This window comes from Lonchura striata, chromosome 2 (genome assembly GCF_046129695.1).
Source record: "Lonchura striata isolate bLonStr1 chromosome 2, bLonStr1.mat, whole genome shotgun sequence".
Lineage (NCBI taxonomy): Eukaryota > Metazoa > Chordata > Aves > Passeriformes > Estrildidae > Lonchura > Lonchura striata.
Window position 1 is genome coordinate 146433 of NC_134604.1, and position 24966 is coordinate 171398.

Below are 24966 nucleotides of genomic sequence, written 5' to 3' on the forward strand. Positions count from 1 at the left end.
CTGAAGATTATCTTTCTAACATGCTGCAGACATTCAGAGGAAACTAACTGGGAAATAAAAGGTTTGAGAAACATCAACCATACAGAAAAAAAGCACAAGATACATATGAGGGGCCCAGAATTTCATATCTATCACACTGCAGCAAGCCACATTCTTTTATTCAAATATTTTCACTTTTTTCCTACTGTGATGACCTTGAAGACAAGTATCTGCAGGCCTTAAATCACACCTCAGCTGCCTGAGCTGCAGCATTAGGACCCACAGATGAAGGCAGCTGGCATTGGTCTGCATTCATATAGCCTGTGACAAGCTCATGTGGACTGCACTGCAAACAGTACAAGCCCTAGATTGGTCTAGTGGTCCCCTGCCCCAAACTGGCCTTGAGATCAATTTAAACTAGAACAACCAGATCAGGAGAACATCACAGAGCAACTATTCCAAGGAAAAGGCTTTTGCTTGGGTTAAACAAATTTACAGTGATCTTCCCTAAATATTTCTCCCGCCTCCACTCTGGAGAGAGTATGCCACCCCAGTATGTTGCAATTTGTTCCAAGCAGTTGAAGACTAGTGAATACTCAGTACTCTGAGATCAACATTTTTGTGTTTTCCTCCCTTAGAGGCAAATGAACAACTAAGGAAGAAATCATTTTAAAAGTACAATACTCAGTGCTTATATAATGTCAGCAACTCAAAGAGGTGCACATACTTTTAAACGTACTTATCAATCACAGTTCTAGAAAACTGAACATGCCTCTACTCAGCTTTCCACAATAGACATCAGTTTTTGGCAAAAAAAAACCCCAAAAATCCTGTTTTTAACCAGTACCAAAAGAATCATACTTTTTAGGACCTTAGAAAGATGAAGAAAAACAGCTTTTGATCAATTGCATCTAATGTAGCCAAAGTCTCACAGCCAGCTAATAAAAAAATCATTCTCTTGATGTAGCCAAGCTGTACTACACTGATATCTGGGTATTACCCTGGTGCTGGAAACACCTAATTCATAAAAATCTGGAATTCTATTCAAAAGCTGATAGGACACATGAATCTCAAGTGACAGGCACACCACAGACAGAGCAGAGAGAACATCTTGGTTTTGAGTCCACATATTAAAAACCATAAACATTTACAGTAGATTCTGCAAGAGAATAGACACATACTCCAGGTCATCCCAAGGCCAACTCGCTGCTCTGGCCCCTGGATTTATAATTCTACATATAACTGAAACCAACCCAGCTCAAAGCGCCATTGTGAAAACCCAATATACTCAAAAGCTGCTCCATTTCCATATTCTCATGTCCTAAAAGATGGGCAGAGAACATGACAAAAATATTAGGAATTGGGTTTTAGGAACTGTGATCTCACAGATGAGAACAGGGCAATTTCAACGGAAGTCAATGAGATCACAACGTGACACTCAAAAAATACCTTCAATCATAAAATCCCCAGATGCAATGCCTGTGGCCAACATTTATATTAGCCACACGTGCATTATCCTGAAAGAAGGTTTTAATTATTTTTATAGTGAGATAATGGTCCCTTGATGATTCTAAAGTCTAGTAGCATGTAGCAATTAAATTTCATTCTTGAGAAGACATTAGCAAACATCTGCTACTTTGAATCTATACAAGAATTAGCAATTTTTCCATTTCTTCACAATAACAGTGACTTATCCACAATACCAGAAAAGCTACTGACAAGCTACATACAGAATTTTGAGGAGAAAGCAGGGGAAAATCTTATCTGGGGCCAAGTGCAAGCTGGAAGTTTTACACTTTGCCAGTTGCAAGAAAAATGGGAAAGAAAACACTTCATTCTGTAATAAAGTATCAGCTTACACACTTAGCAGAAGGAAACACATTCTTCAAATCAGCCAAATCTGACTTTCATTCAGTGAACTAAAAATATATCTAGAGAGGTTTGTTAATATGGTTGACCTCAAAATTTGGAACTTCCTTCCTTCCAGATGCAAAATAGCTCAAAATTACGCATTTTCAGGTGAGGATCCAAAGGCCCCTCTACTGTCTATTCCCCACAGAAGTTAATCACCAAGCACTAATGAACACAGTCATAGCTTGAAACTAAGGAAACACTGTTATCCCCACGTATGGATAGAATATTGAGCACTTAGTCCCTTCTGTGTTTTTTGGGATACACTTTACAGAGAATATGCTTTTTCCCTAACAAACATAGTTCAGAGTTGCAGTTGTTTGACTTACCAAATTGAAAGATTAGCCAGCGTATTAGGACAAATTCCTGTGACAAACTGATTTTACACAGTCATTGATGTACTACTGATCTTTCACTGCCAGGGATCAAGAATGCCAGCAGGATTCTCCATGCACAGGGACACCACGGGACAGAACTCCAGCAGCTTTCCTTCTTGGGTGACCCTTAACAGTAATCCAACATAATATGCTTACAACACTTCCAAGTGCCCATGTATAATAATCTGGCAGATTATTCTCTGTCCTGTTGTTTTTCTTCCAAATAATTTACAGGTTTGGATTTTTTTTATATAACATCAGGATAGATAGTGAGTGGCTCAATAGCTCCCCTCAGTTTTTGGCTATGTTTGTACAGTACAGTAAAAGGAACTGCTCTAAAGTGGGCACACATTTTTAAATTAAAAGAAACTTCACGGGATCCTACCCTTGATCAGCTAAAGAATTCCTTCAGTTGTTTTGATATATGTGGGGTCTATATAAAACCATTTGGAAGCAACAGTTTCATCCCAAAGAAATGACACTTCTTTTATTGGCATGGTGGTGAGGAATGTGGAGTTACAAATCATGCAATCATTAGGAATAGCAGAGATCTCAAAGACAAAATCTAAACAAATGGACTAAGCTTTTCTATAGCCACTGGCAAAGAAAGTGAGTATAATTATGTAGGAACAAAGCAACAGTACAGCTATTATTCAGTGCATAAACCCTGAGCAACTTAGTTTCCTTATGCAATGTTTAATTCAGAGGAGCAAGACAGTCCCTCTATCTGAAAACTTTAATCCAAAACAAATTAAAATCCTAGGAAATGTAGCAAACTGTTTAAAACACATTCTAAATAAAAACAGAAAAATTGATGCCAGTCTTAAAAGAGACAAGGATGGGTTTTGTTTAACTGCTTAATTTTGAGGCCAAGGCTCATTTGAATATGTATTTAATTAAAACTACAAATGAGGGGAAATATATTCACACGGTCTATAACAATCTTGTGTATAGCTAATACATACTTCTAACAAGGCTGCTTCGCTCTACTTTTAAGCTGCCCCTGAACTCCATCCTTAAGGAGTAAGATACCTTAAGATGCCTTTGCAGTAAAAAAAGATGGTGAAGTTTGCAGACTGACTTCACATTACATGGAAAGAGGAGCTCTTCACAGCTGGCTCACAGTAACACCTTCTGATCACTTCTTGGCATGTGTAGAGATCCACCACCTCTGTAAGGCATGAAGAAACAAGATGTGGAGGGAAAAAGCCTACAGGTTAATGTGGTGGGTTTTTCTAATCTTTCATTCAGATGTGACAGAGAGACACAGCTCATTATGTCCAAGACAGTACACAGCTCTGACCTGCTTGTCACATAAAACCAATAAATTGCCTTCCTAAGGAAGTAGCACTAACCTAAATAAATTGTAGGCTGGAAACATCTTGCATCACCATGTCAGGACTTTTAGGTCATGCAGGGAGGCAAGCGCATTCAGAGCCATGTCGGCAAATGTCTCATTCATGTTTCTAAAATTCAAATTATGTGGTATTTCACAAACCTTTTTCTACTGAAACATCTTAGTTGGTTCATCCAGTTAAAAAGCTGTGGGATGAAACTGTGATACTGTGAAGGAAGTAAATTGCCATCCATTTTATTAGGAAGGAAGATGAAGACATGGGAGGATGCCCACAAAGGCAGTAAAGGAAGGTCTACCATATGTAACTGTACTGCTCTGCACTGCTGTGTAATCTAGTATAAAACTGGTTCTTGTTTTCTCCTTAGTCCCTCATCCTGCATCAGGCAACTCTTCTCATCCTTTGTGAATGATCCAAATCATTCTCAGCTCTCTCACACCTCAACCTTATTAGCTCAGCTAGACTACTGGGGGTCTTACTGTGCCTTTGACTTAAATAGGAATTCTTTTCTGTTGGTGCAAAGAAATCCTGACTGAAGTCTTCAAACAGTGCCAATACATATGCTTATGGCTAAATACAACAATTGTGAAAAATGAGGCAATACAGCAGTTAGATCCATTACATGTTCTTGCAGTGACTAATAATTCCTTTTGTGTTTCAGAAGATTTTTAAGAGTCAATTGAAGCATGTGAAAATATCTAATGCGATTTTCCGAAGCACTGTATTTCTGAAGCTCTGCCAGTCATGTAGTAAATTGAACACAGCATTACGAAGTTATTCTCACACGTAACCACAGTAACTCTATGACACAGGTAATTTAAAGCCTTGTGAGATTCATTTACAGTTCTGGGTAAAGCACATTTCTGACAGTATTTCACTGGCAACTCTCTGAAGCTGTGTTTCAAAAACCAGAATGTAAATCTCACAGCCTCCTAGCTCCAGCAATTTACATCCTAAAAAACATTCAGAGTTTTTATCTTTTGCAGAATAGCTGGAATCCCATTCTCTTGCAAGACAATTTTTTTTTTCCTTAAACAATAAAAATAACAAGAGCTGTTAGCAGGTTGGAAGAGGGTCAATGAAACTAGTGTCATAGGCTATTTATTTCCTTTCTTTCAAACTCCATGGGGAGTCTAATGATCAAAACTTAGCAGAGTGCGTAAGTATGTTGTGTAACAGGATTGTTAGATCTCTTGGCTTCAGACTAAAAAGACTATAAACCAAAATTCCAATTATGGGTATTTCTTGATGCCTAGTGGTCTGTTATGCATTCCCAATATGGATAGTAATTTTCATCCTCTTGCCATTAAGATTTCTGATTAAAAAGCATTGCTGCAATACTTCCATGAAATTACTGTAATTTGGGAATTTTTCTTTTGGAAAGAATGTCACAGAATAATTAATGTGTCTATCAATTCCATTCTCTTCGTTAAAGCCAAAAAGGGAAGGGACGAATTATAACCACTTGCTTGCTTTGGCTATCACATTGACAAAATGTCATAGAATCACAGAATCATTTAGGTTGGAAACAGCCTTTGTGTTGGACCCACTTGGAGCATTTCCACAGCAGAAGCTCCATCTACTCCTGCCCACAGAGACCTGTCTGAACAGAGAGCACACACTCACAACAAACATCTGAAATAAAGCTGTGTCTTCCTAGAAACATCTGAACTAACACTTCATTGCTGGTCCACAAGAAAATGGAAAGCAGACAAATTTGAAGCATATTTTGTACTTATGCTTAAGTACAAAATACTTTGTACTTATGCTTCCTGGTTGCAGCTTAAAAAGTTGGTTTGATCAATGAAGTACTCTGTTTCTCTGTGCTACATTAAGGAATGCCTCACCTTTCTTTGTCTGATGAGACGGCCTGAGACTGGCCCCCAGCAGAGCCAATCTTTCCAAAGCTTTCCTTATTAAATGCTTCATCTGTTTGGAGGGGTTTTCTGTGCTGTAACCCAGTGAGCAACAAACAGTTTTGAGCTTCACCAGTGTGACTAAGCAAGGAATCCAGCCTGAGTGCCATAAACACCAAAAGACAAATCTTAGTCTAATTCAATGGCAAACTTCCTACAGATTTTGTGGAATTCAGAACTTACTTTCTAGTCAGACACTTATCTATTAAAAAAACAAAGAGGGTATCTGACATTAGCCTTCCTCAATATACGTACTAATGTAAAGCTTTTTGCTACACTTTCACAAGCACCTAATGTTGAAACTTTTCTTCCAAAATTAAAATTTCACATCCTTTGGTATTTCTTACACAGTACTCTACCTTCTCACTCTCTTGGTATTTTACAAGCAGATCTTAGCATCATAAAACAACACACCACATATAAATACACACCGTATCAGATATAGCAGACTTCTCCCAAAGATATAGAATTCAGAAATTCTGCGGTCAGTTGAGCAGTTTTTCCTCTAGTTAGCTAAGTCAGTCTCCCAGTAAATGTAAAGTAGCATTTCAGATCTTAATTTATTATTGGAACATTATTTCTTAACTCCTCAGAGAAAATACGGATACTTAACAAGCTTTTTTTAAAAAACCAGACCCAAATGCTCCTGAAATCAAAATGACCAGAACAAGAAGCTCAATCAGGAAATTAAATAAGTCCCTAAATTTCTGCACATGGCTGGACTTGCCTCAACAGGCCTTATACACATATGCAAAATATAAAATAAATTTGGTTAGATAATCTTGTAACCATAACTGTACATTTTATTACATATTTTGAATAGTTATTTGCTTCCAAAAAATGCTAATATGTAATTTAGCTGTTTCGTTTAGATATTTCTTTCTATCACTTTTCCAGAAGAAAACAGAATTCCTTGATTTTGGTTATTGGCCCTGAAAACTGGGGTAATTTGTTTCAAAGTCAGTCAAGCTGTGTCTGTTTTGTGGAGAGACAGCTAACATGTATTGTACACTACGAAGAAACCATCTGACCACTACTGGGTTTATAATTTCTCATATTTTAACACACTGAAGACAAAACACTTCAGGTAGAATATTAAAAAAGCAAAAGTCAACTTGCCCCAATCAGATGTACTGCATGGTTTAATTTTGGTACTAGCCAGTGGCAACTGAAGTGCAGAAGTGTTTCAATTTCTAATTATGCAGGCAAACTGGGAAAAGATGACCAGAAAAAACATAAATCAAGCTAACCATGTATAAAATTAAGATAAAGCACACATTCCATTTTATCCTTTGAAAAAACTCAAGTGGCCAGATTTCTGTAAGAAGCAGTACAAATTTAAGGAGCAGTGGATACTGTCATTAGATGATTCCTTACTCTGCACTTACCCCTTCCACAACTATTTGATGCACCAGAAGGTGATGGGAACAGCTGTGGTTTTGCTAATCCAAAACCCACACAGAGTTAAATGAGAGCTGACTAACATAACAAGGAGTTAACCCTTTAAATAAGATGTTGTAGGGCTCCTCCTCGAGGGATTTCTTAATTACAATAAAAACAATGTTCAAAATTCAGCTTCCATTGCTAGAATAAAAACAAATGCTGCTTCAGCTACCAGAATTAATGGCTTCAGTATCAGTGCAATGTAATTGTAGGCTTCAAAATAGCACTTTTCCTGAGGAGATTCCAGGCAATCCATCATCAAAACCTTTCAAAAGTAGGAGCCAAATTTAACTTCAGCACCTGATAGGACAGTATTATACAGACAGACTGACACTAAAGGATTCTTATATAGGAGCTTACACAAAGCCCTCAAAAACGTGTGTTATCATAAAACGTACTTAGACATCTCATGTGATCTCAGCAAGCAAGCATGGGTGAGTTCACCTCATATGGCACTAAAATCTATGCTGCAGATTTACTGCTTCCTTCTCCTCAACTAATGATGAAAGCCATTCTTCTTCCATGTTATCTCCTCCATTGAGCTCTTCAGGCTGCTGTGTTCTGCTAAAGACATAAAACTTCAGCCTTGGCTCTTTATTTGCACTAAACTATAGAAACTGATCTATCTTCTGCAGCTGCTAGCTAGTTCAAACCCCAATCTAGATTGTATTTGCCTCATCATATTTCCCCTTTGGTGATACCTGAGTAATTAGTTTTATTTTCTCCACACAAGACTGTTTTTCACATATTTTTCCTAATTGAACTGCCACAAGTTTTTCAAATGGAAGAAGAGTAAAGCTAGAAATTTGTTTTGGGGCAAGGGAACTGCTTTTAATTCTAACATTTTAAGATTCATTATATATGGGTCATCCAAACGAGCAAGATTTTAAAATTCAAAGGAAAGTAACTGTGATTAACAGATGGCTTTACAAGAGCAGTGGTAAATAAAATCTAGCCACTAGGCAAATTCTAACAAGCCAGATTGATCAATGTAAAGGAAAGAGGTGATGGCATCCAGCTACAAAATAAACACCACTACTTAAAAGGTATTTTTTAACAATCTTTGGAATTTATTGTTAAATTTTATTTGCATATTTTCCACTGAATTTTATGATAATGCCCATTAAGAGATGAAAGCTGTCATGTTGTGTTACTCTTCCTCTTATCCAAGCATTTTGGACACTGATTACAGCATTAGGAGGAACATCCAAAACTAAGGCACAGGGGCGTGAAAAGGCTATTAAAGGCCATCCTTTCATAGCAGAGTGAAAAGGCTTCAAGGAAGCACAACTGGATGTCACTCATTGGCAATGCTCAAAAAAGTCAGTTTGGCCATATAATTTCCTTCACTGCCTCTCCAGACCACTAGCTCAAGCTCCTGCTGCTCACCTGGTACCATCTAAAGCCTGAAAACACATATGGCTACCAGTCTCTAAAGAATTTCAGTTTGCATGTTCCTCATCTGCTTGGTTTTAAGTGGCTATCAGTAGGAGAATAAGTGGAATAGGCCTGATCTGGCAATGCTGTCACAGGAGCTGAGGCTGCACAGCCCCACGCTTCCAGTGCAGCCAGCAGCAAGGCTGGAAGTGTGTTCCCAGTGGAGACCACAGAGCCCTCCTCAGCTGAGCAGGAAGGGGTCTCCGAGTCTCCCAGTCATGTTTGTACACACACATGCATGTCCACACACATGAGCAATGCAGAGTCTGCCCAGTAGCCACTTCCAGATCCCAGTGCTTCCAGCTGCTGGCACCTGGACAATCAAGCCCACTCCAGCTGCTACCCAGATATCTCCAAAAAGTGCTCTGGCATTGATTCTTCTTGATGGGTTTCAGATCTGGACTCTGGGGCTGAGGCAGTTCTGGAAAGGACATAGATCTAATGTCCCTTCCTTTGAGTCTTTAGTTAGTTTTCTGCCCATCATTGTGTCCCTGTGCTCCTCTGGGCCTGGTGAGGTAGGACTTTGGTGGGCTGATGTCTCCAGTGATGGCCTGGGAGGAGTCCAGGGCAGGGTACCAGCTGGGATCCTGTGTCTGCCTTTGTCTGTGGTCACAAAATGTAGCAGATTGTCCCATGCTAGAGTGACCTGGCAATTGAAATGCCCTACCCCGCCTCCAGATTTATTTTCCTTTTCAATTAATTTATTTTTCTGTAATTGCTGAACATCTGCTCTTCCTGCTGAGCGTTTGGTATAACTTAGAGGAAGAATGAAAGGCATCCGTGTTGGAAGCACAAACAGAGGCACTTCATTTCAGACAAAACAATTCTCACAGAGAGCATGAAAATAAGTTCCAAACAAATGCAAAGGTGAATTTTCCAAATGCCAGTCCCCCTTGCTCTAGGAGATGCATTGAGCATTTGTCTGTGATTTGTTAAAACTTTTATTTTACTATCAGGCAAAGAACTGCATAAACCCCATTTGACACCAACCCTAGCTGTGTACCTTCAGGCTGGCCCCATGCAGAGCTCCCAGGCTGGCTTTGCCACACAGGATGCTTTCAGCGGGTCCAGCACATCCCCTCGGGAGGAGAGGAGGGGTGGTGGCCAGCAGAGCAGACAGGCCTCCCTGGCCCACGCAGGCAGAGCTGGGCTGGCCGACCACAGTCCTGCCAAAAGGTATTTTAGCTTTCTGACCAAGCACTGCAGGCAGCAGCCCGCTGCACTTATGGGGAGTTGCTAAGCATTTTGACCAATTCTTTCCAAGCATGGGGAAAATTACTGCTGCTTATGTAATGTGTCTTTTGCCAAACGGGAATCTGGGAGCTCAGCTGAGCTGACGCTAGCATTTAAGTTAAGGAGCCAAAACATTTTTCACCCTGATGTTCTTTCGGTTTCCACCATTGACTAGAGATTCTGTTAAAAAGTTTCAACAAAGTCCTAAATGCCACCTATAGCATTAGGATCAAGCAAGGTGTTTTGTTTGAGGTACATCTTGGAAGGCAAGTTTTGGGAATACAGGACATCAGGTCATACGTAGCAAAAGCAGCAGCAGAACTGTGTAAGCCCCAGAGGGCCCAGAGACTGTGTCCCACCTGGATATTTATCCTGTGTGCCTGGGTACCCTGCTGACCTGTGGTTCCTGGAAAGACACAGCCCCAAGTGGCTTCAGACAACCCTCCCACCTTGTTTCTTAAATTGGAAACTTATTTAACCTCTTAATTGCCAGCACATAATTGCACTGATTTACACTCACAGTCTGTTTGTAATATATCCCTTGAAGAAGCTGAGATCATAGTTTTTATATCACTTAATATAAATATGTGTCATGGAAAGAAGATGTATATGCCAAGAAAAGAAAACAGAGACAATTAAGAAGGATCTCTCTCAACCAAAACAGCATACTGATTAATTGAAAGCCCGTTTTGTAATTTGTCAGAAAAAGGCAGCAATGAGTTCAAAATAATAAACATAAAATAAATACAGAAAAACCAACTGAAGGAAGCCTGTTATAGAAGTCTTTTACAGTAGTGATAAACTCCAAATCCTGGAAAACTTTAAATGGTTCAAGACCACATGTTCTTATCAGGTACAAAAGCTGACTTTTAACTGCATATGATTTAAGAAACAAAGCAACAGTAATACTATTCATATTACATCTGTGATTAGAAATGGCTCATCCAAAAAGAGGATGCCAACCCACCTGCTGCTCCTGTAACTTGAATTTGGGTCAATTCTTACCCTCAGTCAAGTTTGAACTAGCTTGAATGAGAGTTGATCCTACTGATGCTCAGAAAACCAATGCCTCAGGTTTAGAAACTTACCTGTTGTATATGTAACAGGAAAAACAGTCTGTTCTCATGGAACCTTAAAGGAAACAAGCCATGAGGGCATACTGGTACAAACAGGTGTGACAGAAATCACGAGCTCCCTCTTCTGTAAATACCTTTGGTTGGCAAAGCAATTCTTTGCCCTTGTATCTACTAAGGGATGACTTCAGCAAGGTTAAAGCAACAGCTGAAAGCAGCAATACAGTTTTTAACTGTTTTTAATTCAAAAGCCCCTAAACACTGTACAACAAAAAGCAAATTCAGCTAAACAGACAGATGGGTGTTTTGTGTATCTCTTCTCACTAAATAGATTTTAGATACCTTGTGGAAAGGATATACAAGTGGTGCAACGCCCAAGCCAGCCGCTGGCTGTGTCACTGCTGTAATTGAAAGGGTTGAATTTTCGTTATTCTCAAACCCAGTGTCCTGCAACAGCAGAAAATGCTTTCACATTTTTCTTACGTGCACGGCTAATAAACGTGATGAACAGGTCTACTCTCTCATGACTCAGCATCAGGCAAGTTTGTTTTGGTAGCTATGGGCTTCTTTCCTCCGAAGCTGATCAGTACTTTCAACTGTTTTAGAAAACAAACAAAAAAACCTAAATAAAACCCCCACAAGCAAACAAATAAACCAAAAAGGCAAGGCCAAAGAGATGCAAAGACAAAGCAAGTTTACTTTACTTGATCTAGTTGACTACAACACAGCAACATAAAAATTCTGTCTTTCTTTAATACTATATTCCAGCTGAATGCCACGTGTAGGGGTAAGAGGAAGAGAGCCTTGTGACACTTGCAGGTACCTCACTGAAGTTTCCTGTGTGATGAACAGACCCATGTCAGGCAGTAAAGCTGATTCTCAGTGACCCAACGACAGGTGTCATCAACGTAACAGGAACTCGCAGCAGGGAAAAGCCACGGCTCAACGCCAGTGTCAGTGTCTTGGGCTTGACTCATTGCTAGTTATGCCAACACACTTCACATTGTCAAATTTACTTTGAAAATCTTACAGACTCCCCTAAAATTATTTCTGTAATAGCAACAAGTAAAAGCTGGAGTAGTGTGAGATACGATTCCAAACAGTGTGATGAAAATCTCACTCAAAAAAAGAGAAAAACAAAGGAGAGATGGTGGATCTTGGCATTGGCTGCTGCTGCTGTTGCTTTGCTGCACTTTTCTTTAAGTAAAGCTACATTTTTAAACACTGACAGAGCTCAGTAAAATTTAGTAGCTATAACTTACAGTTATTCTTGGTTAGATTCTCCATCACCTGAAGTCCTTAAATCAATATTGGGTAACTCCTCAGAAGATAAGCTGTAGCTCAGCCAAGTTTATTGAGCTGTATAAAAAACTACAAGATTAGGCTCTCTGGTTTGTGTTTATGTAAGATTGCAACCATGACATAATGTCTCTAACCTTAAGTATCCACTAGGCTATAGAATATCTAAAATTCAAAGGCTGCATGTGGGAGCTATTGACTCTAGTATACCAAAGGTGGCCATGTAAAACATTATACAACAAACAAGAAAAAACCAGTGCAGTAACTCCAACATGGGCAACTTTGGTGAATTATGGAAAATTACTGCACATGCTATTATGCTGCAAATACAGTGCTGAAAATAAAATTCACATCTTATAACAAGACAAACAACTACAGAACATATCTGTCTTACCAGTGCCATGGCAACTGTAAAATAAAACACACACACTGACCTGAAATAGTAGCAACTTCTTCCCGTTAAGAATATTGCTTATAAGGGAACAAGCAAGAGCTGACTGACCACATATCCATAAAAGCTGGGAATGTTTTCTGTTTCCAGAAAGTGTTTCAATGCCTTTACTATTTTTACCAAAATAAAAAGAGACCAAAACAAAACAAAATTAAAAAACAAACACTCAACCAAAACCTTAAGAAAGAAAGAAAGAAATAAAAAGGTGGCTTTGTCACTGATTTTACAGTCCCCAAATATATGAAGCTAACAAGCTGAACATATGCACACTTCAGGGACCTTCCATAATCCAAATCATCCAGTTTCCACTTGCCTCAGAATGTGCTGATAAAAACAAACTGCCTTAACCAGACCCTGATCCCACAGGCTGACCTAAACCTTACACACAAGCATCCCACTCTTTTGTCTCACCAAAGAGACAATGACCTGCTCACACAAGTAGGCTGACAAAGTAAAAAAGTAACAGCTGCATCTGCCCAGCCAGGGATTAACTGGCATTTCAGCCCTGTCTGTCCACTGATCAGCTTTCACATTACTAAGATTCTCTACTTTTATGCCATTAATTCCAGTGAATTTTTAAGAAATGCTATACATAATTGGATAGATCTATTGGAAAGGTGGTACCAGGTTCATTGGAGACTCCTTCCTAAAGAAAATTTCTTCTTCCTAAAGAAAATCTTGCACAGGATGTTTTACAATTGTGTATCAGATATTGTCCCTTATCACTGATGGCAGATTTCAAAAGAGAGAGAAGTCCTGAAAATAGCAAACACCTAAAAATCTGGTAAAAAAATCAATGTGGAGAAAGGAGACTATAATCAGAGTATGCAGGGGGAAAGGCCCCAAATGTGAACTGTGCCATTGTCTGTCTTATTTGGTGGTACAGCACCAAAACAGCTTCTGAGAGGATGTGGCAGGCAATGGCTATTGCCCAGTGTAGTATTCAACAATGAGAACAGTGTGGAGTCAGATGTATCCAAGCAGAAAAGGATATACATCCAGTCATTATCCTATTTTCAAGCCACAAGCAGTTTGCATTTTGCTTGTTTAACCACAATATATTTTTTATATTAGCAAATGACTATGTATGTTCACAAGTTCTCCACATCTGAGCAAAAACTCCAAGCAGAAAATCCAGCCTAGAATCAAAAATAATTTCCTACACTAAATATAACTGTAACAGAAATAATCTTATGTACTGCACTGGACATTTAAATATTGTCCAGCATGCAAAAATAAGATCTAATACATATACTGACATATATCCCTTCATGTCTTTTCTCTGACTAACACAAAAGCCAGATTTACAAGTACTTCATAAATTTGTGAAAACTAACATGGAAACAGTTCTGCAGCTCAGTGACCTCTTGGAACCAACTCAACACAAGTGCTGTGCACACAGTCCTTCTCAGTAACACAAGCCTGTGAGCCACCAAATGGGAAGGAAAACAGCAAAACAACAGGCATGTGCTTGCATTTAATAACCAGAAACAGATTGCTATTCTCTACCCTGTTCACTGACTTTCTAAGAGGTCCCATTTAAACATCTAGAATAACTTCTCATGACTACTTAATCCAGTTCCCCAACTTGAAAGTCCTAACAGCTGCTGCTGTTTGAAGCATCCAGAACATTACTTGCATATACTTTGTAAAAATGGCATTTACTAGTAAAAGCAAAGCTGTTAAAGCTTAGGGGAAATAGCCTTGGGGTTTTCCCCTTCTGAGAACTTAAAGTTTTACGAGTGAGCCTAAAGGACTGCCAGACTACTAAAGTGACAACACATTACAAAAAAATTTCCTATGTGTTTTGCAAATTTGAAGTCAGCCACATTTCACTACTGACATCACGGTTTTTAATATCAGCTCTAATGAAATATAATTCTCTAATGACATAACTGTGAAGTACAGCATTTTCATTTCACTAGCTGGCAGAGAGGTTTTAGCCTTATTATTATTTCTTACGTAGAGCCAAAAGTGTTCTAGGTCCTGCGCAGACATGTTTGAAGACAAAACCTTTTCCTTGTATCTGCTGTAAGCACAGAGACCGCAGCACATCCAGCTTTACAGAACAGGTCAAGCATTTTCACATGACTGCTATGGCCAAGTCATATGGTACGACACAGGAGGAATAAGAGAAAAATGTAAGAAATAGTTTGCCTTCATCTTCTCTACTGTTTCAGTTTTACTAAATCTCTTCAGTAGGACTGGGAGAATGTCACTGTTAATTGGAAAAAATCCTACAGTCAATGAAGAAAATTCAGCCATCATCGCAAAAGCCTGAGGGGAGGGGAGGGCACAAACTGAGGATTAAAGTGACAGTCTTATTTTTAAATCTGGTTCTTCCTGAGGTCACAATTCCTCTACTGGATGAGAGAGGTATTTATTTTAGAATTGATACGTGCACAGCTCACAACTGTTTAACCATACACCAGTAACAATTTAAAAGCTCCCATTTGCAAATGACTGTACTAAGGATTTAACTGGGAAGAGCTCTGCCTTCCCTAGACCCTGAACACCCAAGAAACAGGGATGACAAAAAAAGCTACACTTCTCCCATCAGGGCCTACACCCTCTGATGAATGAGATGAAATGCAAGCATGGAAGACAGCAAGTCAGAGAGAGAGAGACTTGTTTACTCCAAAGCCCTCCAGTAGTTGGTAGGAGCATCTGACATGGCCACTTTGTTCTGAATTTGTCGTGGGAGCAAGCAGCAATAACAATGTTGTACTCACCCCTTCACCTATACATCCTGCTCAATGCACATCTCTTCAGGTCTCCAATGGCGTTACTTGGGAAAGAAATTGTCTCAGTTTGGCTGTTGTCTGCATGTTATGCTTTGGGACCGAGCAGTGAGCCTGGTATCACCAAGTGCACTCCAAGGACACCTCCACATACAGATACAGCTCCAGCTTAAGGAATTTGAGAGGGGTATCTCATGGCATAGTGAACAGTAACAAGCCTAGGCCTGACCTGCTCAAACATACACAGAGGGGATAAGCCATGCTGACAGGTACAAAGGAGATGCCTCTGCTGTGGCAACGTCTCCTAGTGGCTGTCATGAGTGGAAGGTAACAGGACCCAGTCTTTGCCACAGCGCTGATGCACACTCAGCTTGAAAAAGAGTAAGAATTCAGTACATTAAATTGAAAAGTGGCAAGAAAAGCCTCCAAAACCATAAAGGGCAGATGGCTGGCGACACTTAACAAAAAGGGTCATTTGCGGGGTTCATTTGCCAGCTTCTTGAATAAGCCTTGAGATAACACCTAGTTGGACTCGTAAAATACAAATGCACTGGACCAGCAGTAATTTTCCCTTTACACTGGACTCTTATCAGGGTATCTTGGTACCCTTGCTCTCCTTTTGCATCTTTCTGAAATCCCAAAGCACATTTTAATGGGTGTTTGCAGACACTGAACTGCAACCCAAACATGGTTTGAACACTTAGTGAACTACTGACAGCTGCACATAACTTCTGTTTAGGGCTACAGCAGAAGCTGAAAAGAAATCATGTTTGATTTTTCTACTTTGGTGGGCAGGTGAGGAGAAATAATGCATTATGGTGCAGCTTGCAGTGGTGGTGGGTGTCTCTTTTGGGGACGCAGCTCATTTCTGTAAAGACAGCTATGAGGGATGAAGTAAGTGTTATCCTTCAGTTTCTCTAGACTGCTGACAAACATTATTACACTGGTCTCCAATGATGATGGAACACAGAAGAGAAAAAAACACAGAGCATGACTTCCCAAAAACGGGCAAAAACTTTGGTCCTCTCTGGAGGATGCTCTGGGAAGAGGCAGAGGATAAATGGGGTCAGAACAGCCTCTCCCAGCTCCATGCAACCAAGGACAAATCAACAGGAAGAGAGATGTTACCTCCGAGGGGCTGTGTGAAGCTTGCAGCAGACAACAGCATGGTAAGGGAACAACTGCAATGTGTATCTGCTCTCCACGGCCAAGAGATCAGAATCAGCACACACTTGCTGGAAGCTTTGTCTCAGAAGGGAGAAAATCAAAGCCATGGAAGGATGGCAGGGTTTGTCCCACTGTAAATGCTGGCATTTGTAATGGAGCACAAAGTGTCACTGGATGCCTGTTGCAGACACTCATGGTTGGCTTTTCAGTGTCATGTAATGATGCTCTGTACTAAGATTTCATACAGTAGTAGCTCTTCAATTTAAGCAATTGCATTTTCTGCTTGTAGGAAATGGTCTCCTTTGACCATGCCAAAAAAGCTGTTGTCCCACAAATCATATTGCCATAATCAGCTACCAACATATGTTTTAAGGCATGGCAATTTCTTAAGAGCTCTCACCTCTTTATTAAAGGACAATGAAAGCTTAAACCCAACAGAATACTCTTCCCCAAAAACAACATCCCTTTTATCAGGCACTGAAGCAATAAATGGCATAGGAAGGAGAAAAAAAAATTAAATAGTTACAAAAACTATCTAAAGCCTCTGTCTATGAACTCAAAAAATATTATTTTTCACACAGTTCTAGAGTCCTAATATGTAAAGTTATACTAAAGCAGTATTAAATTCTCTATATCTTCCACCTGCACAAATGAAGCTGTCCCCTCCTACCCCTCCACAGCTTCCAGCCTCAAATATCCTGGCATAAAATGATCAGACAAAATAGGTGACTTATGTTTTTATTGGTTCCTCCAGACTATGACGACATTTCCTAAAACACTGAGCCAGGAAACTATTAATGTCTCTGAAAAAGTGGAAAGGGTCAGGCTATTTTAAAGGATGTGTTTGCTAAGAGGCCTTTGTTATAGATGTATAGGCAACTTAATATTTGACTAATAATAACAAAAATATTTTGCATTGCCGTAACATTTCTATCTCCAAGATATATTGTGAACATATTTGTTACATTGTGTAACAAATATGCTCTTGTTTATCTTGAGTTATGAAAGCATTACCACTTTTTACCTTTCTGAGAATTAAAATAAGCAGGTCAATAAGCTTACCTAAGATTTTGTAAAGTATTATATCCATTCCAAGATCAGAATTATCCACAGATCTGTATGTGCTCCTCATCTCAGGCCTTTATTGGAGAGAGAAATGAAATCAGTCTCAGCTTATCAACATAATAAAAATTAACGACCTGGGAGATTTTCTATATTTATCTCAGCTGTGTTGGCCTGCATTTGGCAGCACAAGTCAGGTCAGGCACTTGCAGGTGGGGTCAGAGATCCCTTAAAAGCTCTGTGTAATAAACAAACACTAAACCAGAGCAACCAGTACTCTAACAGGAACATAACACAATGCATGCCTCAAAACTTTCCAGTTTTCTAGCACATTCTACGTGTACATAGCTCTTAATTTTGGCTGCTTTGTCAGTAGGTCTGGGAAATATCAAGGGGGACACAAAGCACTTGCACAAAAGCCTCGGAAGTAAAGATGCTCCAAAGACATCACCACTTCTCTTGTGGCCAGAACAGTCACCCACAACCCCAGCTCTGATCCTGGCTGCAGACGTGTGAAGGTCAGTTCCCTAGCTCAGGAGTGCAGAGCAGATAGCAGCACGTGTTTCACACAGGAGAGCACTGAGGCATCCCAAAAGAAGTACAAGTCGCCCTGGTTTTACTGACTAAGGAACTTCACTCTTCTGTCATGTCTCAAACAATCACAGTCGAGTGAGACGACAGATGCTGCAGGTAAAACTCCCACTATTTCACAGTGCCACCTCCTGGGCAAGCAAGACTGGGAAAAAACCCTGGTGTCCCTTCTCTACTGCAGCATCCAACGTTTCAGTGCCACCTCCCAAGCTCTGGCAGGCAGGCTCTGTTCTCAGAAGGCAGCCATGAATTCACGAAAGAAGAGCAGATTGCTTGCGGCTCTCCCCGTGAAACGGGAGCTGCAGTAATCCCACACTGGAGCGTAGCTGTATCTGCATAGGCACAAACCCACAGGATTAAGTTCACTCTGGGTTGCTGGCTAATCACAAATTAGCAGTCAGGGCTTCCTTTCAACATCCAAACAGGAAATGGGAGTGGAGGAAATGAAAGCTTAATAATTTTTTTGCATGTTAACAAGTTACATGAGCCACGCCAATAAAAAAGCTTTGCTAAACCTAGCACACGGTTTGTCACAAAATGGCAAGCATTTATCTTTAAAACCAAGCTGTGCATTTTGGAAAGACAACGGATGTAGACATTTAAACCAGCACAATTTGATTTCCAGGATAAGAGGACATCAAGCAGTGATCCGAGAGGATCCTAGTTTACTGTAATCACTAGTGTTGAGACTACAATCCCCAAACCGAACCCAAGGTGGTAATCCTGCCATCTCTCTTGAAATTTAGTGAAAAAAAAAAACAGGATTAGAAGGGCAACATTTTACTTATCACAAACCATTAAGTCTATAAAGGCCTCTGACAAAGGAGCAAGAAGATCAGGCCTAATGTTAGCTCAATTTCTTTCCACTATCTTTTTGGGGTACTGTACTCTTTGGCTCTGCACACCCTGTAATATTTACTGGCCACACACAGTTAAGTGTCAGGAAAGCTGGGAAATAAATTCCCTGTAAGACACTGAGAACCCTAAAATGCCTATAGGAGCACAGGACTTTCAGGCCTCCACATCAAACACAGCAAGGAAATCTCTCCATCTTTAGGTTAAGAGATCACAGCGCCTGACAACTGGGAAAAGCCTGGCCCATAACACAGTCCTAATTTGGTACTATCTTCACAGCAGAAGGAAGAAAAACAATTTTGTGCAACTGCTGAGCAATTCTCAAGAGTTCAAGACAGATGAAAAGGACAGTTTCTTGGTTGCCTGAAGATATTAAGACAGATTAGGAACAAAAGTAAAATGACTTAAATGGGTGGATGTAGACTGATGTTTTGAGGGAATAAAGCTGCAAGGTAGAATTCCTTGTTTTTTATGGACCCAATGAAAAAAAAAAATCTCTTAGAAGAACTCCACAATATAGAAAGAGATTACTTCAGTGGGCTGCATGAAGAACAGAACAGAAGCAAAGGAACTTAGAAAAGAAACCCTGCCGTCAATATAACCACTACACAATCTCATTATCTCCCAGGGATGCAAGTAAGAACAGACATATAACATAGATGGTTAGCATGGCCCACCATAAACTGGCTACAATAAATAAGGAGCTAAAACTGTGTGGGTGCATGCTATGGAGTGTGAAAGTGAGTTTTTTCCCTACTTTCAGCAGTAGAGACATGGGCACTCCTAGTTCCAAGGCAGCATTTACCATAAAGTGTTGCCAGCCATAAGCTGCCTCAATGTACTTGCTATGTTGTGCACATAGCTGGAAATGCAGACCTTGCTGTGGACTCTTGTATTGTTATGAGCAACAAAAAAGGGGGGAAAGTCTGTTGTACATGAAGCAAGGAGTCTGTAAGACTGCTGGGTTTGGTGTTGGGGTTTTTGTTTTGCAAGACAATTACTGGTAGGTATTACATCTGTCACTGGCAACACCGATAACTTCTTCTACAGTACTTGTATTGTGACCTTGCACTCCGAAACTCGTGGTATCACCTGTGTCCAAGAATTTATTTCTGTGGAGTCACTAACTAACCACTTCTTTTTCAGGATGTTTGCATCCAGAGCAGCAATGCCACTTCCTACTACGTGATAAAGACCATGAGGACTTCGCAGGACTGCCACCTGCACCACTGCCAAAATGATGGCATCTGCCAGAACATTTGGGTTTCCAGCCTGTGATGCTCCAGCAGGTTAGCTGATCTTCACTTAACTTCGTAGTACCAAATGGTTTTCCTTAAGCCAGAGAATTCCAATTTTCCTTCCCTCCACTTCCAGTGAGAGAGGTAAGAATTTCCAGACAAGGTTTCTTTGGTAAGGAATGCTGATGAGCTCATACCTGTTCAGCAGCTGTCACTCGATCAATAATCCACTATCAAAAAATGAAGGAGGAATTTGCTTGACCATGTGAGAGACAAATTACAATCTGTGTCCTCCTTGCCCTACATTCATGTAACATCCAAGGCTCACATGTGCCATTGACTTAAGTGTCAATGTGTAGTTGTGACCAGTTTCTCTGGATCAGACACCAGGTAGCTGTTAAGTAATATTAAGAATGATTTCACCATGAGATGCTTGTACTGGATCTCACCCAAAACCTTTTTATATTGCATATATTACTGTTTTGCTGCAAATGTGGTCTCAAAGCAAAGTAAGAACTTTGATGAATATATGCATGAGATCATCCAGACAAGGAGACTGCATGTTTACAGAGGTGTGGAAACACTTGACAAAACAGATTATCTTTTTCAGTCTGTATTCCAAAAAAAAGGTCTTCTTAGTCTATGAACTCAGGAGTTTCCTGAGTTTTGTTCATGGAGGGCAACCTAATGGCTGGGACATCAGGCCAGAGGCTGCATGACCAAAAAGAATCAGCAAGCAGAACAGTGCAGAAAAGCCACAATTCGAAAATTTTCCTGAGGGTCTCATACTTAACATCTTTCAGGTTAGTCTCTGGCAACCCCTGACTCAGATGTTGAATTCTTGTGAGGAATATGACTGATCCTTGTGCAGAGTCTTCCTCCTCAAAGACATATTTCCAAATATTTTCTTTTTTTTTATGATGACTGCTGGGCTCTGTGTTACACAAACAAAAGAATGACAATGCAAGAGCAGACATGCTAACATTTCAATTTATATGATAGCTGTAAATGCTTGTATAAGCTCAAAACAAGTGGCAGTCTTACTGAGGAGGCCTCCAGCTCTAGAAGCAGCTCATATATTTAGGTGGTGGTGGAGGGAAGGGGGCTCTTAGTGCTTAAATCTTCAGTATAGACTTTTAAAGTTTCTTTCCCTAGTCTAAAGTCTTGGGAAGGTAATGATAATTTGTGATATTCTCTAGAATACCACTGTCATTGTGGTCTTGTTATTTGCATGATTTTGTCCCTCTGTACCACAAACATACAAAAGTAAGAACTATTTCTGCCTCGCATCCCCTCTGCAAGTGAGAGATTGCCTAGAGAGGGAAGAGGAACAGGTGTGGAGATGACTGCTATAAAGAATATCAGACTCCATTTACACCCCTTCAAGTGCAAGTGACAACTGTAAACTGTACCTAAGATTTGAGCACATAACTGTGCCAGTTAATAGTTCACTCATGGAAAAAGATGAAGATTTTTGGTTCACGTGCTCTCCTGCACTTAAACTTTCTGTGCATATTTTCAAAGGCCTCTCATTCCCAGTTGCACACAGATTTACAAAATAAGAGATGTTAGCAACTTGTTCTCCAGTTTGCAGGGATGGCTGGACCTTACTTAACTTCGAGCAAATTAATGCAGAACACCTACCTTACTCCTTTGGTACAAGCAGTGTAATGGAGAATTTCATTCTGCCAATAGAAACTACCTGAGGAACAAACTAGGAGTCTTTCTCAGCAAACTTTCTGACTTTTAATTTAGATGAGGAGAAAAGCTACCAGTGAAGTGGAGAAGCAGACAGATAAAAAATCTCAGGAATGTCCTCTCTGCTCAGAGCTCAGGAAAACTCAATTATGCAGGGAGGCCTGGCATGAGCCCCACGCTCGCCCAAGATGCGAGGGACTCCTTGAGGGTGTGAGAGCTGCAGTCCCAACCAAAAAATCTTCTTTTGTCTCTATTAATCTGGCAGACCTGACAATGAACTTCTCAGCTTCTGGGCAGGGAAAGCACGTGTTGGGTCACGCTGGATCACGGGGCACTGCCTGTGGCTGGAGGACCTGTGACAACAAGGAAAGTGCTCTGGCATGGCTGAAGCACCCTTGTTAAAAGGCCTGCTGTCAGCAGCGGGCAGGAGTGACTGGCAGAGATCGGGATGAACTAAGTAAGCTCCATTTTGCTGCTCGCCCCCCCAGACAGGTGTGGCTGGTTGAGAAGTCGAGGCCCAGCTTCCCCAGGCCGGGCCCGGCCGGGTTTGGCGGTGGGCTGGGGGGGTCAGAGCTGCTGCGGTGGTGCCTGGCTGCAGCTGCAGCTGCACCGCGCCGGCCGCTCGGCTCTGCGCCAGTGCAGCAGACCCCAAAACACCACTCCTTCTGGGTGAGGATCCGGCAGCGGGGACAGTACGGCAAAGCCACACAGCTGCTCTGGAGACAAAGGGCATGCCAGGAGCCCGTTTGCTAGGAGACAGCCAGCCAAGGAGGCTGCATCTGACCTGTGGTCTGTTAAGAAATACAGCCTCGCTTCTTCGGTATTTTATCTCATTCTGGTCATGGGTTAAGCGAGGCACTCAGCCTATTGTTCTTGCCACTTGATAAGTAACTAGCTACATGTAAACAAAGCAATTAAGCTCCATAAGGAACTGTTTGCCCTTCAAAGCTGAACTAAACATTGCATTTTGTTTTGGGAATCCAGTTAACTATGACCATGCGATTGTTTCCTGCACAGAAAGGGCTCTTGGAACATGCAGCACATACTAGAAAAACACCTTTCCTTTTCTTTACCCCGACATTAACCATCTAAAGACCCTGCTACTCTCACCACTAGCTGCCTTTTGCTGAGTATCACCTTAGCATAGCTAATTTATGATAATTCTTATCACAATTTATGATAAGAATGGAGAGAGAAGCTTCTTAGGCTGGCACAGCTTGTTCTATAAACCCCTGCTCTTCAGCTGTAAAACCACCAGGCTCCATCAGCACCCCTTCAGGAGAACACCTCAGTTGCTAACTCCTTAATATATTTCGGAGTCAGACAATTCAGTATGGAGCAGCACAGCACAGAAATACACACCAACTCACTGTTTTCTTATTAGCTGTACTCCTGTTGCACCTAAAACCTTAATATCAGACTGTCAACTTGCTGAACAGAACATGCACAGAGGAAGAAAGAATCCCATTCCCAAATGTCTTCAAGACCAGAAGACTGGACACTTTAAACCAAACGCACACATCCAACTCCAAAACCCCTAACTTTTCCACTGCTAATATGTGTACATGTTCAGCTTTGTAGGCTGAATTTATATATTCATCGAATTTAGTAAAGTAACATAGACAAGGTAAAAAAAAAAAACACCAAAATAAAAACAGGAAGGAAACATTACTAAATCCATTTGGGGCTGTTAAAAGCAAAAGTAAAAATGCATTCTGGCATAGCACCCATTATAATGCTCACTTTAATATTTAAAATGTGCAGTTTGTTCTTTTGCAAAGATTTAGCAGATATCTCCAGTTACACACCTGCACTGCAGCTCTCTGCTGTGTCCATCCCTGTGGGACAGAAGCACCTGAGCTGCAGCAGGCACACGGCTGAGGGAGGAACACCAGGAGCTGGCTGGAAGAGGACTTAGTGGGGGTGTGCTGAGCCCCGTGTCACAGAGATCCCAGTACACCAAGGGCAAGGACACAGACTGGAAGGTGATGGCAGTTTTCTGTTCACTAAGTTCCCACTGGAAATCCGAGAGTTACAACCTCAGTCACGGTGCATCGCTTATATCCATAGTCACGCTCTCCCAGCAAACTCTGCTATGTGGTATCTCTCCCAGCCTCCTGATGAAGTTACTAGATAAATTGTGAGTTTTGAAATACAGATAGACAGAGGTTAAGGAAACAAACTGTCTTACTATTTACTGTAGTGCTGCAACACGCACATCTCCACCTCTGATGAGGGGTGAAAAACACCATTTTGTGCAACAGGACAACTGTTGGGAGGCTGAAATGGCCTGTTATGGTGGTGTTATTCAACTGACATGTATGTAGCTGTGGGACACCGGGACACAGGCTGTGCAGGTGCTCTTTCCAGTACATTAACAGTAGAAGCACAACTTACATCAAAAGAAAAACAAAAACCCAAACCAAAAACAAAACCACAAGAACAAACAAACACCCCCAAAAAGAACAAAAAAAGAAAAGAAAAACTTTAATCTGATTCACTTTATAAATTCTGGGTACCAAAATGGGAGGTGAGACCAGGATGAAAAAGATAAAAATAGTCTTAAATTTCTTCCTGAGATTCACCCACCCTCATCAATATTACTGGCCATCAGATTTTTCCAACTTACCTTCTATATTCCTTGCTAATACTTACAGGCACACCTTCAAAGCTGCCCATGTACAATGGTGGATCTATGAGCTTCCTATGTAGGAGGCAACAGTGCCAGGAACACACAGAAAAACATTCAACTGTTTCTAAATCAAAAGTCCACATCAAGTGCTGTCCCTCAGCACTTTCTACTTGTTTGACTACTGAAGGGAATCCTCCATTCAGCAGACAAAAAAGGCCTACAGCTGCTTCATGAGATATACCTTAGGGTGCGATAAATTGGGAAGGGATGCAGGCCTAGGGTACAGATTCTTGGGAGGCACACAGGGACCTGGAGAGTTTGGGACTTATCCTATGGAAAGATCAAGTTAACCCAAAAGAGGCAGAAAGCTGTGAAGGGCTGGACTCCAAAACCAGGGGTGAGGGGGCCTAGACCTGGGACTGACTGCAGGACAGTAGTAGTTGGTTCCTAGTCTCAGTAAAATTAGTGTCTAGGAAAAGGTCCAATTCTTACAGCCAACATAGAAACA

The 24966-nt window shown here is 40.8% G+C and overlaps 2 protein-coding genes across 4 annotated transcripts in view; one reads left to right on the forward strand and one right to left on the reverse strand.

Annotated features, from left to right (window-relative positions):
• Positions 1–24966, reverse strand: part of CMSS1 (cms1 ribosomal small subunit homolog) — a 216048-nt gene that overhangs the window by 51220 nt on the left and 139862 nt on the right. Inside the window, exon 1 of one of the 2 annotated variants that reach the window (XM_077790912.1) lies at positions 17445–17570. The exons of the other annotated variant lie outside the window; for it this stretch is intronic. Coding sequence (XP_077647038.1) covers positions 17445–17514 — 70 coding nt within the window. The 5' untranslated portion in view covers positions 17515–17570. Of the gene's footprint in view, positions 1–17444; positions 17571–24966 lie in introns of those variants that run through there. 2 annotated transcript variants of the gene reach the window in all.
• Positions 1–24966, forward strand: part of FILIP1L (filamin A interacting protein 1 like) — a 182711-nt gene that overhangs the window by 19713 nt on the left and 138032 nt on the right. Inside the window, exon 2 of one of the 2 annotated variants that reach the window (XM_021545501.3) lies at positions 20037–20272. The gene's annotated coding sequence lies outside the window, so the exon portion shown is untranslated. The remainder of the gene's footprint in view (positions 1–20036; positions 20273–24966) is intronic. The other variant, XM_021545499.3, reaches the window with a different exon arrangement.